Source organism: Choristoneura fumiferana, chromosome 23, assembly GCF_025370935.1.
Source record: "Choristoneura fumiferana chromosome 23, NRCan_CFum_1, whole genome shotgun sequence".
In the NCBI taxonomy this organism is placed as follows: Eukaryota; Metazoa; Arthropoda; class Insecta; order Lepidoptera; family Tortricidae; genus Choristoneura; species Choristoneura fumiferana.
The window spans coordinates 13255081-13269831 of NC_133494.1; the positions used below are offsets into that span (position 1 = coordinate 13255081).

The window sequence follows — 14751 nt, forward strand, 5'->3', positions numbered from 1 at the left end:
CCTTTGTGTTGCTCTAACTTCTTACCTAGCGGACACCCCTCAATGCAGGAGTATCGCGAGCATGCACCGCCTTGAAGACAGTTCCTGTTGACGACACAAACTTGTGTTGCGTTGCAGGGTGCGCCCGTGCACGGTGATGTCACTGCTTCTCGGGATGACAGCAATGGCGGCTCGGCACCTAAAAACCAAATGACCATAAAAAAAACTATTGATTCATTCGTTACTTTGCGGAGGTTCTAACAATGAAGTAAAACAACTACTTTGGTCACCCGCGACCTCGACTCACAAATCACACAAACCCAGCTATCACCACCACCACACTACACTACGTTTCGAACTCAACCAGGGTTCACCTTCAGAACAACACAACCGTTCCCCATGCTACCATGCAGATGTTAGACTGGAAACTTTTGAATCTCGACCCCTTCGCCTCGTATTGCCCTACGAAGAGTGAGTTAATGAAGTTTTTTTATTTGAAATCAGGTTTTCTAGCAATGGTTCTTAGACATGTTTCAACAAAATCGGTTCAGTTATTTTTGAGACATCGAACTTTGAAGTGACAAAGTCCCTCGACTTTTTCCAACGTTTTGTTGGTTAGGCTATTCTTATGTGAACTGTACTCACTAGGCCCCATGTAGTCAGTGAGCGGCACGCAGGGCGCGGCCTTGTGCGGCGGCGCGAGGCGCGCGCAGAGCGCAGCCGCGGTCAGCTCGGGCGGCGCGCGCGACCACTCCACGCACGACGACACCAGCCGCGTGCAGTCCTCCTCGCACAGCTGGCTCACGTGCCCCTGCCGTGCCGACCATAAGGGAAAGAAAGATCGACAATCAACTTAATGTTCGCTAGGATACCTTCCATTAATTAGATCAGTCACCTGCACCAATATAATATAATGACATAACAAAGCGTACATAAATATCTGATACGACTCTATTTCTAGAGCCGTTAGGACGTGTCAGATATTTTTGCACGCTCCGCTGTGGCAGATCTAATGCAGGTGGCTGTACTTCAGAGACTAGTATTCTGGAAGTATGTCTTCATATTCAGGCTCATGCATGAGATTGATCTTATTCCATGGATTTGTTACAGAACAATTCATGAATTGCGAGCATATCTGGTAATTAAATCACCCCTTATGGCTTATAGGCTTGTAAAAACATATGCCATTATTTTTATCGGAATTTCAACGGAACAGAGATTTTCCCAAACCGGTGGTAGATTTTTTTTGACATTCATAAGTGCTTGTTATAGCCTAAATCGACTAAAGTTATTTTGACTTTGACTTTGAACTATAAATAAATAATATCTAGCGGATTAAACCACTGTGGATTTTAACGTAAAATATTATAATAACATCGTATTGCGTGACAAAAAATACGACTCTTAATAAGAATGTTCTTACAGTGGGACAGAAAACAAGGGGTTAACGGGCGCAGGAAAGATAAACAAAATCGACCTCTGTTATTCCGCTAATATCTCTTCCAAAGAAATGATTATCAAAATGGTTTGCTCACCTTTGCTGTGCAAGGTTTAACGTGTAGAGCGCAAGCTACACTCTTCCATATGTCAGTCGGACATTGAGACGAGTTCTTCAACGGCAGTCTCAGACCTGACACAGTAACATACCTAAAAGATAAATAGAGTTTCATTTTCATAATTCTAATATTATTGGCCTTTGCCCACAGCAGTGGAACACAAAACAGACTAGTTTAAAAACAGTGTTCATAAAACCAGTATAATTGAATTTAAGTACTTAGTGTCAATTTGTTATAGTCATACCCGCTATCTTTCTGTTCAGCTACTGCCAAATGAGCATCAAGATCCGCTTGTGCAGTACACGATCTAAAAAGGCTTGTGGGCCTATTGTTTAGCTGACTGCAGTACGTTAGACCGGCACAGCCTAAGGAGCATGGCGCTTCCACTGCAAAACAAGAACTACATATCAATTCCAAATATTAGGCAAGAATATATTCTTAACTCTTGCATAAACAAAATATCATCGCAAGTTGTGCAAGTAAGTACCTTCTTCTATGCATTGCGTTAAGTCAGCCTCCTGTGGTTCACCCAAGCACTCCGCGTAGAACTTCTGCCAGTTATTCTGCCATTCCATATTAAAAGTACTGAAACATAGTCTGCGGCAGTTTATTGTCGTTGCCTGTAACACCAGAAAAAAAAATGTAAAAGGAAATCAAACAGTTGGTACCAATGGCCACCAGCAATATCAGAAAACTGTAAGCAACTTCAGTTCCTTAAAAGTTCCTGAACCATTGAGAAGGCGAAAGTAAAGTATATGTTTACACTCCTATACCTTATTGCAGCAGTGTAGTTTGGCCACATCGTGCGGTATGAGATCCTTGGTGTCAGGGGGCGCGTCTTTCCTCAAGAAGCATTGCCACAAGCCATCGTGAATGGCCGGAGCCCCGCATTCCTGTGCCAGAGTTTCGGCGATTTCTTGCGAGTCTCCTGTGCGACGCAGCACTGATTCGCATTGAGTTCTGCACTCTTGGCTTGGAGATTCCTGACAGCATGGTAAATCTGAAAAAAGATTATTAACTAGTGTATCTAAATATTTTATTTCGCCAGTTTACAGATCATACTTACCCAGCTCGTTCCCTTTTCTTTCGAACTGAAAGCTCTCTTTAATATATGCCTCTACCTCCACTTACATGCTACAGTATCATTGTTGACAGTAGAATGACTTCAATGTTGGTGAATCTCTAAGGCGAAACTGCACTGCGGCCAACATTGCACAAGATAAATACCTACTTACCTACAAACTAATCTACGACGTTACATTGAATGAATCAAGTTGCTAGCTAGCGTTGATACTCCCACGCATACCTCCACGTCTGGCCTAGATGTTCCACTTCTAAGCACAGACCTCCTCTCAGTCTGGGAGTTCTTGGACAGTATTTTCCACGCAGGCCCATGCCGATTAGGAAGTTCATCAGTCATTACACACTATTGTATGAAGTCCTCACGAAGTTTTAATTTTGCACGTAAATTCTGAAAAACTCGAAGGTGCAAGTCCAGGTTTGAGATACGCCCTCTTCATGACAAACCACTAAATAGGGCAAACCACTTGACTATCTATACCATGTCTTTTTTTGCAACTGCACAGCCAAAGACTATTCGCTCTAAATAAAGAATATACTCGTCCTCACATTTAGAAGTGTCATCATGAACTGTGGACGCCGTGAGTTCGTGCAGGCAACGCAGCAGCGGCGGCGACTGCTCGCAAGCTTCGGCGGCGCGCTCGCGGGCACCCAGCTCCATGTGGGCGGTGCCCACTCGCCACAGCACGCGCTGGCACGCCTCGTGGCAGCTCAGGGACTGCGTCTGTGCTGGAGGTACATGTGTGGTGAAAATTGTGGGAGTATATTTGGCAAACTAGTGGTGGTAGCCACAAGGTAAGAATAGTGTTGTATGTGAAATAGGTAGGTAGGTACTGTACGAGCCGACCACGGGTTTCATGCATGACAAGCATATTAAGAAGGGTTTTATTTGGGGGGTTGGTACGGTTACGAAAGTGAGACAAATAAATCGCAAAAACGCTGAAATTAGACAAAGTAGTAAATTCCTGTAGTAAATGTATAATGAATAATTTAGATGAATTTAGGTTTTTTTTAACCTTCAAATAGGTATCCTTTGTTTTCATAAAAGTCAGCTCAGAATTGATTTCACCGTGATTTCACCTCTTTTAATAACATTTACTGAGAGGAAAATGACGAAAAAGACGTCATTAAGCCCTGAATACACCTGAGCAACCCCTACTCACTGCAGCAGTGTTGGGCCTCCTGCTGCCGCTGCACGCAGCTGAAGAAGGCGATCTCGTCGGAGCGGCGACAGGCGGCGGCGAGCGCGCCCGCGCCGGCCGCCGTCGCGCACGCCTGCCGGCACGGCGCCGCGTGCCCCAGCGCGCAGCACGCGCGGCCCCACCAACCGGAACCGGACACCACCTCTGTAGAAGCACAGATTAAGCACACAGTGTACCGGACACAGCTTCGGTCCGATGTGAAGTGCTGCAGTTTTCAACTTTGACTGTACAGTCGTAGCGAGCGAGTTGCTCAAATATTTACGAGCAGCATTACATTTCAATAAGTTCATTACTAGATATCGTTAATAGGGTGACAGCACTAATCATAGACATGTTAAGCACACTAGTACCCAGAATGGACAGCAAGGATTCAATTCCTTATAGCTCGATCACCATTCACAAACTTAACTAGTTATGATCATCAGTGATTTTAACAAAAATAGAACCGACTACAAACACTTGAAAATAATTTTCTACTAGCTTTAAGTTAAGTCGGTGCAGAGCACGAGCCAGAAGGAATGGATTTTCTAGTTTTTTGTAGTCGGTTCTATTTTGCTAAAATGTTTTTTTTTGGTGTTTTACATTTCCTCAAATCCTTTTTAGAACACTTCATAACTCATTACAATTATAACATTAAAACTCACCTTGAATCGTGTGATTCATGCATATCCAAAACTCTATCTGCAAAGAAATTTAATTGATAGATCAATCAATAAATTACCGAGCCTTCCGTTTCAAATGCCTCCTTTGTGCCGTTCGCATTATTTCATTGTAACTGGATACCGCGGTAATGCTAAACCATCCCCAATTACAATACAATACCAGTGGGCGGTTTATTGATGAATAAGATCTTATATCCCGATGGAATAGAAAAAGGCTCTTCATAAAGTGAACGAGCGGTATCGCCTTACTATACACGTGATGGCATACACCGAGATAAAATTAATGGTGATTAAGTTCACAAAACGCCTTGATATTATCGGGGGCTTAGATAAGAAATTATTGCTGTCCTAATCGTTAGAAAAGTTACAGCTACCGGTCTATGGTCATTAATTTGATAAAAACATGAATAACTTAGTAAGATACGATCATCTACTCACGATGTGTGGTGCACAGAACTTGTAAATGTTTTGGATTCTCTCCTCCCGCATTGAAGAGTTCGACGCTATCTCCACGAGAGACATCTGAAACCAAGAATGATTAATTTAAGTGTTTTTTTTTCTTAATATAACGGTGACGATACCGACGAAACTAAAACAGACTAACCTGAGAAAAATGAAAACTATTGAGGTTATACTCAAACATAATTATTAAAAATATATGGTAGGCACAAGTAGGTTACTTTCGTTATATTTCTTAGGGGATTTATGTCAACGAATTGCGAGTAAAAATTGGAAATTAGCTAATTTTGACAATAACGCAGAATTATCCAACACTATTTACTTAGTTACGAGCATTGTTATTTTAGAATACTTAAGTTTAACTCAACTACTAAATTGTAATGTTCCCCAAACCAGGAAACATCACTAGCCTGATAACTAAGTTTATTAGCTTTCTCAACATTATCTTCTAAAATTTGTGTCAATGTACTAATAAAAATAATTAGATCATGCATAAGTTCACTCAAACCACAGGATATTTAGAAACATGAATCGTAAACTTATTTGGTTTTATGTATTTATATGCTACATGACATGATATCAAACGAGTGAAAAGCACATTACTTGTTTTAAATTAAAAAACAAATGCGGACGACGGTGCTTTTATTACATTAGCATTAGTGTTGAAATTTGAAGGAAATAAATCTATTTAAATCAAGTGAGAACTAGACGGAGTAATAAAGCTGCGCTTGCGCCACTGCATGGTTTTAAGTGATGGTAAACTATCGATACATTCAATGGAGATAACCAATACGTCTTTTTAATCAACGCCGGCTCTGGGACAGATCAAGAGGAGGCTCTAAGCGCCAGATGGCAAAGCGCGTAACTTTCCAGTTTCCAGTACAAAAAAAACACTTCTCATGCTCGTAAAGTTCCTGTTTATACTGTATCTAGGCGACATAAAATGACTTTTTATGCTCTAGTGCATAAAATAAAATCTTCGTCTAAGACCAACTTAAGACCAACACCAGGTGTCAACAGCCACAAACAAAAAAGTTTCTGTATACTTTTAAAATATTTTTTAATTTATATAAAACTAAAAATCATTCAAATCAATCATAATAAATCAGTAAAATTAAAAAAAATGTAATTAATATAATAATGCATAAAAAATAGAAGGTACATAGAAAGTGAATCATTGCTTCCACTGTTGTTATTTCATTTCCTCGCCATCGAAGTGAAAAGCAGTGTAAAACTCGAGCATTAAACCCATTTTCCCCTCGACGTGTCTTTCCACCCTCGCCGTAACGGCTCGGGTCGCTATATGAACGCCTCGGCTAAAACGGCTCGTTTTATGCTCTCGTAGTACAATCTACTATTTCATGGCGCCTTTTGAGAAGTGCTGAAGCGGTGTAGACAATTTTGCTCTACCTTAATTAAAGGCTGGAGCCGGCGCTATTTTTGATCCATACTATCAAAGTCCAATCTTAGGTAACTGTAAAGTCAAATATTTAGTAGCTGTGTCGTTATGAGTAAATAAATATAAGAAATTAGGTACTATTGTCTAGTAACGAACAAAAATAATGGATCACTTTTCATTACCTATGATATCTTTAAACGAGCTTCTTGTATTAGAGTCTTTCGGGGGCGACAATTTGGTTTGGTCTTATCCCTGAGAAAACATGTGCTTTCGAGTTTTAACCTGAATGAAGGACAAACAGAAGCTCAAAAAATTAGAATTAGGTAGATACTTATATTAAGTTTAGTTAATTTTATGTTATAATACTATCATTAATTTACGTTTCCTTATTACAGATAGAGTAGACGTTGATTTTCGATTATCTAATCGCATTAGTTTATTACCAAAATAACGATAGAATATTATCGACTGTCTGCCGGTAAACACGCACTGAGTGGCAGCACTATTATAAACAAACACATGTTGCCGGGCTGTTATGGCTCTTCATTAGTTTAAGGAATTAATTGACATCGCCGGCGCTACATTAACGATCGCCTCCCTTTTAAAATATCGCGTTACCGACGCTGTATTGCTTTGTTTTATTTTGTCACTAACTTTTGCTCGTGACTCCGTCCACGAAGAATTTGTTGGTCGCTATCCCATCCCATTTCCGGGATAAAAATATATTCCCTCCAAGGGTCTCCAATTATTTCCAACCTTATATTAACTTAAATCGGTTTATGTGTGAAGAGGTAACAGAGAGAGGACAGACAGACAGTTACTTTCGCATTTTAATGTTTCATATGTTTTTGACGACCGGATGGCTAAGTGGTTAGAGAACCTGACTACGAAGCTTGAGGTCCTGGGTTCGAATCCCGGCCGGGGCGGATATTTGTGTGAATAACACGAATGTTTGTTCTCGGGTCTTGGATGTTTAATATGTATATAAGTATGTATTTATCTATATAAGTTTGTTTATCCGTAGTACAAGCTTTGCTTAGTTTGGGACTAGGTCAATTGGTGTCAAGTGTCCCATAATATTTATTATTTATTATTATTATTATTATTTATGTACAATAACAATATAATACTTTACATCCTTACTATTGTATTGTTTCCGGAAGTGTGTGTAAGGATGTGTGTGTGTGTGTGTGCGTGATTATTTTACCTAATTATGGTAATTCATTAAGCAATTGCCAACGAAATTTTACGTAAGGGTCTATGCATGCCGTATTTTTTGGGCGCCAACGACGCCAATTCCGTGTATGCGCATTTATAGCGCCGAAGTCTCAAAAAACTGAATTAAAATTAGCCGTCTCGTCTACATCTAAATCCTGAGGAACTTAAGTGCATCAAACTACATAGGCAGCTTATAATATTGTCTTTGTATGTTGGTTCACAGGATATACGGTTAGGTACATTATACATGTCTAATTTAAAGAAGTAGTTATAAACATTAATCCGACTACGCCCTAACCTAGGCCCTGCGAGGGGTTTACTAATGTTTCGGCGAATAACGTTTGGCAACCTGTTACATTTCGCAACTTTTAATTTCCCAACTGTTTAATATTTCTGAAACTGTAAATATTTCAGGATTTTTATAAAACTAACCTAACCTAACCTAAAGGGTTCTACACGATGGCCCTGAAATAAATCCTGAAATATTTACAGTTTTACAGCCTTATTCATAAAAAATCCTTAATTGAGGTTTGATCGGTCTGTTACTTAGCAGACTGATTAAGCTTGTTAGACGGTTGTCAAGAAGTATGATTCATAAACGCTTGCTAGCAGTCTGCTAGTTGTTGAGCTGCTGATAAGACGGATTAGACGCGTTATGTTGGCCACCTTGACAAATCAAAGACAAAGACAAAGGCCTAATCGATAATTAAAAAAAAAAATTGACAGCAGTGACAGCAAATTACCAGGAAAAAAAATAAAAAGCGAGATGTTTGTTTTCCCGCCATTTCCGATCCGCATGTTTATGTTGTGCAAAAAGCCATAATTATGTTAATCATCCTTATTTTTTTTTCATATTTATTGTTAATTTATTGTTGCTAATTTAGAGGATTTTTAAATACAAATTCCTGAAAATAAATTTTCCTGTTTTTTTTTTAATCTGCGTAGCCCTGCCTTCACTATAAATATCTTCGGTACCTATGGTTTTTTGCTCTAGTCAAAGTCAGCTGTTCAAACTTGTGGCGGCCATTTTGTGACTTAGCAGAGAGATAAAGGAGGGTCTACGGTCCACTAACTTTAGCAGAGCCTTGATCGACTGATTAGCGCTAACAGACGTTTATGAATCACGTTTTTTAGCATCGGGCCTTCAAGGAGCCTTCAAGGAGGCTCTAACTTTTTATGAATAAGGCTGTTAGAGTTTGCGAAATGAAAAGTTGCGAAATGAAACAGGTTGCCAAACGTTACGTTGCGAAAAGGCAGTACTCGCCTGCGAGGACATATTTTTTAAATTATTTTAACATATTTAATAACTCGTACTAAACACCTAAACAGAATCCTAAAGCACATAAATAATAAACTAATAAATAGTATTAACCAACAGAAATCTGAGAGTGCAGTGTATTATCGCACTTATCGCGCCCAAGGTGTTCGGAACAAAAGGTTATCGGTGGGTCTGAGAATAACACAATGATTGACATAAGCGTCTGGCAATTGCCTCATTTCTAGCTGTTATTTGTGATATATCCTGATATTTGGTATATATACACAAAAGCTCACAATTTCCCAAACTGTGCGTCGCGACGCCCCGCGGCGTCTCGGCGTTCTTCCAGGGGCCTAGCGAGATGGAAGGTACCCAAAGGTACCGGCACGCGTATCTAGAGCTACGTAAATTTGTTTTGTCACCTATTTAGTTTTGAATATTGTGTTTTTTATTCATAACATGTATGTTAGTCTGTAAGGTACCTATTTGTAGTAGGGGCCAAGTTGCCCGAAATGAAATAAGTGGATGAATAAATCTATATTCCTTTATAAAAGCGTCCCAAAACAATAACAACTCTTGAAGGGAGTTGCAGTATTAAAAAGATTGAGAGCCCGTGAACTATACCTGCGACTTCGTCCGCTATATATTTTCAAAGTCAAAGTCAAAATATCTTTATTCGATTTAGGCTATAACAAGCACTATTATATTGGTTATCGCTATCACGCGAAAACTATGCTTTTCTGGGAAAAAAGTAGTTCAATATCCAAGTTATAAACTATGTTTGTGCAAATTTAATCTAAATCCGTCTTACGACCTTTCTTATTTATAATGTCACTAGGATAGAATAGGATAAGAACATAGCAGGAAATTGTGTCTGCATTTATTCTAATAATAAAAATTAAAATTATAAAAAAAATTGATACAGTTAGTAAGTAGCGGTTAATATTAGTTAAAGTAAATTCAACTCGACACAAACATGCAAAAAAAAATCAATTGAGATGATCCTACTAATAATATAAATATGAAAGTTTGTGAAGATGTTTGGATGTTTGTTACTCAAAACCGCTGAACCGATTTAAATGAAATTCGTCAAACAGATACTTTGAGTCCCCAGGAAGGACATAGGATAAATCCCGAAAAAATGCATAGTTCCCGCGGGATAGCGATAAACAAAAACTACGTGGCGACAGTGGCAGGTAAATCCAAGTCAAGCCTAAGGAGGGGCTTGTATGAAAACAGGTTATTTTGGCTAAAATGTGGCCTTTGTCAATCAAAACTAAATAATATAAAGCCATTTACTAAATTAATCCTTCACTAACTTATGGTGATTTGGTGTTTTGTCTTTGTAACCATGTTAACTTATTATACATATACTGATTTGTGGAGCACAATAAAAAATATTTGTATTGTATTGTGATTCTGACAGCTCGTTGAGAAGTTAACATATAAGTGAACATGATTGCACCGTCACGTCAACAATTTCTAGTTGGACATACATGCTCACTCTTGAACAATGATCATTGTATACAAATGATGTCATTTAAATAGGTCTGATACGGGCCACACCATCAACAATCTAGGCTTATTGTCGTCGCAATTGCCTTGCCAATATCTGGCGCTATCGCTATATTGTTCTACTAATCAGCTTCATTAGTAACATTTAACTAACCACCATAGGCAAACTATTAGGTAATTATTAGTTTTATGACAAATAAACTATTTATTGAAAGAAAAATTAAAACAGTTTATTATTATTTACAGTAAAAATATTAATAGGTACCTAAATAAAAAAAATAAGTTGTTCTACCTTTGATATAAAATTTGAGGTTTGCCCTCGATTTCCCTAGTATCCCATCATTAGATCTTGACTTGGTGACAATGGGACCACCTCAGAAGAATACTCTTTCGAATAAAAAAATAACTTTGAAAATCGGTGTACAATTGACTGAGTAATCGGTGAACATACATACAGTGGCGTAGCTACCAAGGGGCTAGGCGGGGCAGTGCCCCGGGGCCCTCAAGCTCAGGGGGCCCTCGAAATTCTGCTTTATAGCTGATGATAAAGTTGCTTAGCATTTTTAAAGTCTTTGTATATAATAATGATTTTAATTCAAAAAACCTTACCAGTTTTGATAGCAGTGGGCCCCATTTTTTTATTTGCCCCAGGGTTGCCTAGGTTACCTAGCTACGCCACTGCATACATAAAAAAAATACAAACATTGGAACATAGAACCTCCTCCTTTTTTGAAGTCGGTTAAAAAATTAAAAAACTCGTGGTCGAAATCTTGAACATGACATGGGGACCTCATACTTATCTACTTAGATAAATACTATGGACATAAAAGTTGTAGGTAGAAAATAGGCAACCCAGTCATAAAATGAAAGTAGTTAACTGGTACATAAACTGAAGTTAGTAGGTAGCATCTTGTTACAAGAAAGCAGAAAACTGGTCTAGAAAATTAATAATAAAAATAATTCAGCTATGTAAAAACTAGCTATCGGGTTCAGGTTTATAATTAACTAGCTTTTGCACGCGGCTCCGCCCGCGTGGTATTCGGTTATCGCGCGCTGTTCCCTCGGGAACTGTGCATTTTTCCGGGATAAAAAGTAGCCTATGTCACTCTCGGGCCCATAAACTATCTCTATGCCAAAAATCACGTCGATCCGTCGCTCCGTTACGGCATGAAAGACGGACAAACACACAAACATACAAACACACTTTTGCATTTATAATATTATAAGTATATATAATGTATGGATTAAAAGTTGCAGGAATCGTTTCTCCTAAGCTGTAATAAATCAGCATGTGCACGTAATTTCAATATTTCAAGCACTAAACCGATTCTGGGAACGGCGGACACAATGTGGCAAACGATTTCAATGCGAGGTGCTTCGCTGCGACCGAAACGTCCCAGTGTATTTTTAATGCATTCGCCTCAGGCATTCGAAAACATCGCTTATTATTCAATCCGCGGCGAACGTTTGTCAATGGCGACAGAAAAGTTCTGTTGAATCATAAGCATAAAGAGCATAACGATAAAGAGGTGGCCGTATTAGCATGGAGACAATCGCGGGCGGGGGTCGTCACCAGCCATCATAGTTCACGTGTCCTGTGCCCGACGTGTACGGCATCCACCGCGCGTCTTTATGACAGAATTATTCGTAATGCCTCCTCGAAATGCGCGACACTCTTTTGTCGCACAATAAAATTCGTTTCAAATTAACATCGACGCATTCGATTTTCAGATAATGACTGCATAATCTAAAGGCGACTCGAAAGGGCAAAGATACGATTCGCAAATCTGTGCGATATGTAAATGAAGGTCAAGAACCCAAGCAACTGTGACAAATTGAGCCATTACGAGGAAGCCGCAACGACAATGAATCTATTAGGATTCGGAACGCACGCGTCTGCAACCATTTTGCATGTAAGAGGACCGCGACCGGCGTAATAGTAATAGCTCTAATAAAATTTAACGGCTCCTCTGTGCATTCGGAAGTAGTATTCAGCGCACGATCACATTTATGCAAGCACAGTTCACACATTACTTTCCTCTGGTGTAGTACCACATTGCAACTTATTGTTCATGCCTTTTCTCAATGAGCACTCGATTAAGCTAAACTAAACTTTACACGCCATAACATACCAATAAAGTTAATTAACGCTCCGGATAACGGCCTCAACTCTCGATAATGGAGTCAGCTGCCATTTCAGTGCTAATTAAAACACAAAGGGGCTCTCAGTTGACAAAATAAAATGACGTTGAGAGCTCACCGTCGGCCGCCCTAAATAGTTTAGCAACTACCCGCCGTAATTATTGCAGACTGACAGTGTGGCAGCTTCATCCAGCGAGGGTTAGCGCAAGGATTATTTACGAAAGAAAAAATCCGTGTTGTCGTGCGCTGTCGTCTCCTCGTTACAATGAAACGTTTGTGGGGAAATAAATGTATTTTCTTGGTGTTTTGTTTTTGTGAATACATCTGTTTTTAGGTAGGAAGTGGGCTGTAGAGGGCGACAGCCCTGCGCATAATTCCAGGCGCTCAGTATAGATGCGGTTCGGAAATAGCGCCGCGGGACGCCGAGCGGCAATCAAAGGACAGAATCAAATCGCTACTCCATCACCGCTTTGATGTTTCTTTGTGAATTTGTCTGAATGCTATTCCTCCCTCATTTCAATAGCAAAACACGTTTTATATTCGATTTAGCTGTCTTTGATTGTGTTAAGATTGCGGGTACATCGATCATGAAAAAAAAATGTTGGCTCGCTGCCGTTTTTTTAACATAGACGCTGTTTTAGTCGTCTTTGTTCCTGTGATTTAGAATAGTTTCAAAACAATTTGTAAATATAACTTGTCTTGATTTATTTGTTGTATTTATCCAATAGCTTACCCTTTGATCGGAGTCGCGAGTCATCTTAAAAAAACTATGTGTCGTAGCGTGGCATCTTAATTTAAAACTGTCGACGTTTACGAGTGCCCCAGTCTTGTGACGACGAGCAATAAAGATTGGGCAAAACGCTGGAGACATCAGAGCGGTGACAGCAGCGTGATTAACGAGCTGAAAAAATCCCCCTCCCTCCTCCGTGTTCCCGTTCACTCCCCTCGCCGATAACACTCTTCTCGGAATAGATAACACAGAATGATATTTGTAACATACGCGCATTTCGCTAATGATTATAAATTGTAGTTTGTTGCTTTAAAGTCCCTGCACTCAAGTAATGGTGTCAGGGCTACTTCAGCGCTTCAAAATAATCTTGATTCATATACATACAGCTTTATCCCACGGCTTAGCTTCTGTAGAATGTGTATTTTTTTGTTTATATTTGTGTTTGTGGCAATAAAGCATACTTATTGTTATTGTTTGGAAAATCCCTTTTTATTATGCACCTCTATGATCCTTAAAAATATGTCTGCCAAATTTCAGGACTCGAGCTCCGTGGTTTAGGTTGTGCCTTCTTTTGTCAGTCAGTTAGTCACGTTACTCTTTTTAACCGACTTCAAAAAAGGAGGAGATTATCTATTTGGTTGTATTTTTTTTATGTTTTTTACCTCAGAAGTCCGTCATTTATGAACCGATTTGAAAAAAAAAAATTGCGTTCGTCTAGAAATGCTTTCAATTAAGCACCAACACCAACACACCAACCAGCATGATTGGATCCTAAGGAAATCGAGGGAACTCTTCAAATGTTCTAGGGACACCTATGGTAATTTTGATAATATTTAGTAGTAACTCGTGCATTTGCTCTTGAAAATCATCATTTGGTGAAGTGGAACTGATGATGAAGACCACAGTTGCCCGTCGGAGTTACTACTCAATAACAAGTGTTTCATGGGTTGAATTTCAATTACTTTAACACAGTTGCTAAGCAATTTATGCTCCTCGTAATGCATAAGTATGGTGAAATGGAAAGGGTGGTGAAGCACCAGGACTCCTCAATAAAGAAAGTCTCTGCATCGGAAAAAGCAATCTTTTGTAAAAGGTGACGAGCGGTTGACATGAAACTATTGTATCTTAGATTATTTACACTAAAAAGAGTTAAAAAAAAAATTAAAACAAAAAATTTAACCGACTACATAAACCATGAAAATAATTTTCTACCAGTCAGAAGTCGGTGCCTCAGCACGAGCCAGCAGGAGTGATTGAAGCCCAATATGTAGTGCGTAGGTGAGTTAGACGACTACCTATAGGTCCACTCCTGTATGTACAATCGACTGTATGTACAATCGAGTTCATAAATATGTGAGCAAAAATTTGATCAAAAATCTCTACGCCATTAACAATAGAGTCGTGTTCAGATTCTACCCTGGTACGTGATTCAGTTTGATCGACTGTACTTAGTAACGTACCCGCATACTTTACCAGCCACCTCATATTGTATTTTATTTAAGAATTATTTTCACCTAAAATTTATCTATCTACCTATAGTAAATATATCTA

At 39.2% G+C, this 14751-nt stretch overlaps 1 protein-coding gene across 1 annotated transcript in view; it reads right to left on the bottom strand.

Annotated features, from left to right (window-relative positions):
• The window catches only part of Reck (Reversion-inducing-cysteine-rich protein with kazal motifs), a 33160-nt gene that overhangs the window by 4150 nt on the left and 14259 nt on the right, over positions 1-14751 (bottom strand). The window contains exons 4-13 of the mRNA XM_074106051.1: positions 4918-5001; positions 4462-4498; positions 3779-3961; positions 3165-3344; positions 2309-2535; positions 2023-2155; positions 1780-1921; positions 1515-1626; positions 625-790; positions 26-178 (exon numbers count right to left, since the gene is read on the bottom strand). Coding sequence (XP_073962152.1) covers positions 26-178; positions 625-790; positions 1515-1626; positions 1780-1921; positions 2023-2155; positions 2309-2535; positions 3165-3344; positions 3779-3961; positions 4462-4498; positions 4918-5001 — 1417 coding nt within the window. The remainder of the gene's footprint in view (positions 1-25; positions 179-624; positions 791-1514; positions 1627-1779; positions 1922-2022; positions 2156-2308; positions 2536-3164; positions 3345-3778; positions 3962-4461; positions 4499-4917; positions 5002-14751) is intronic.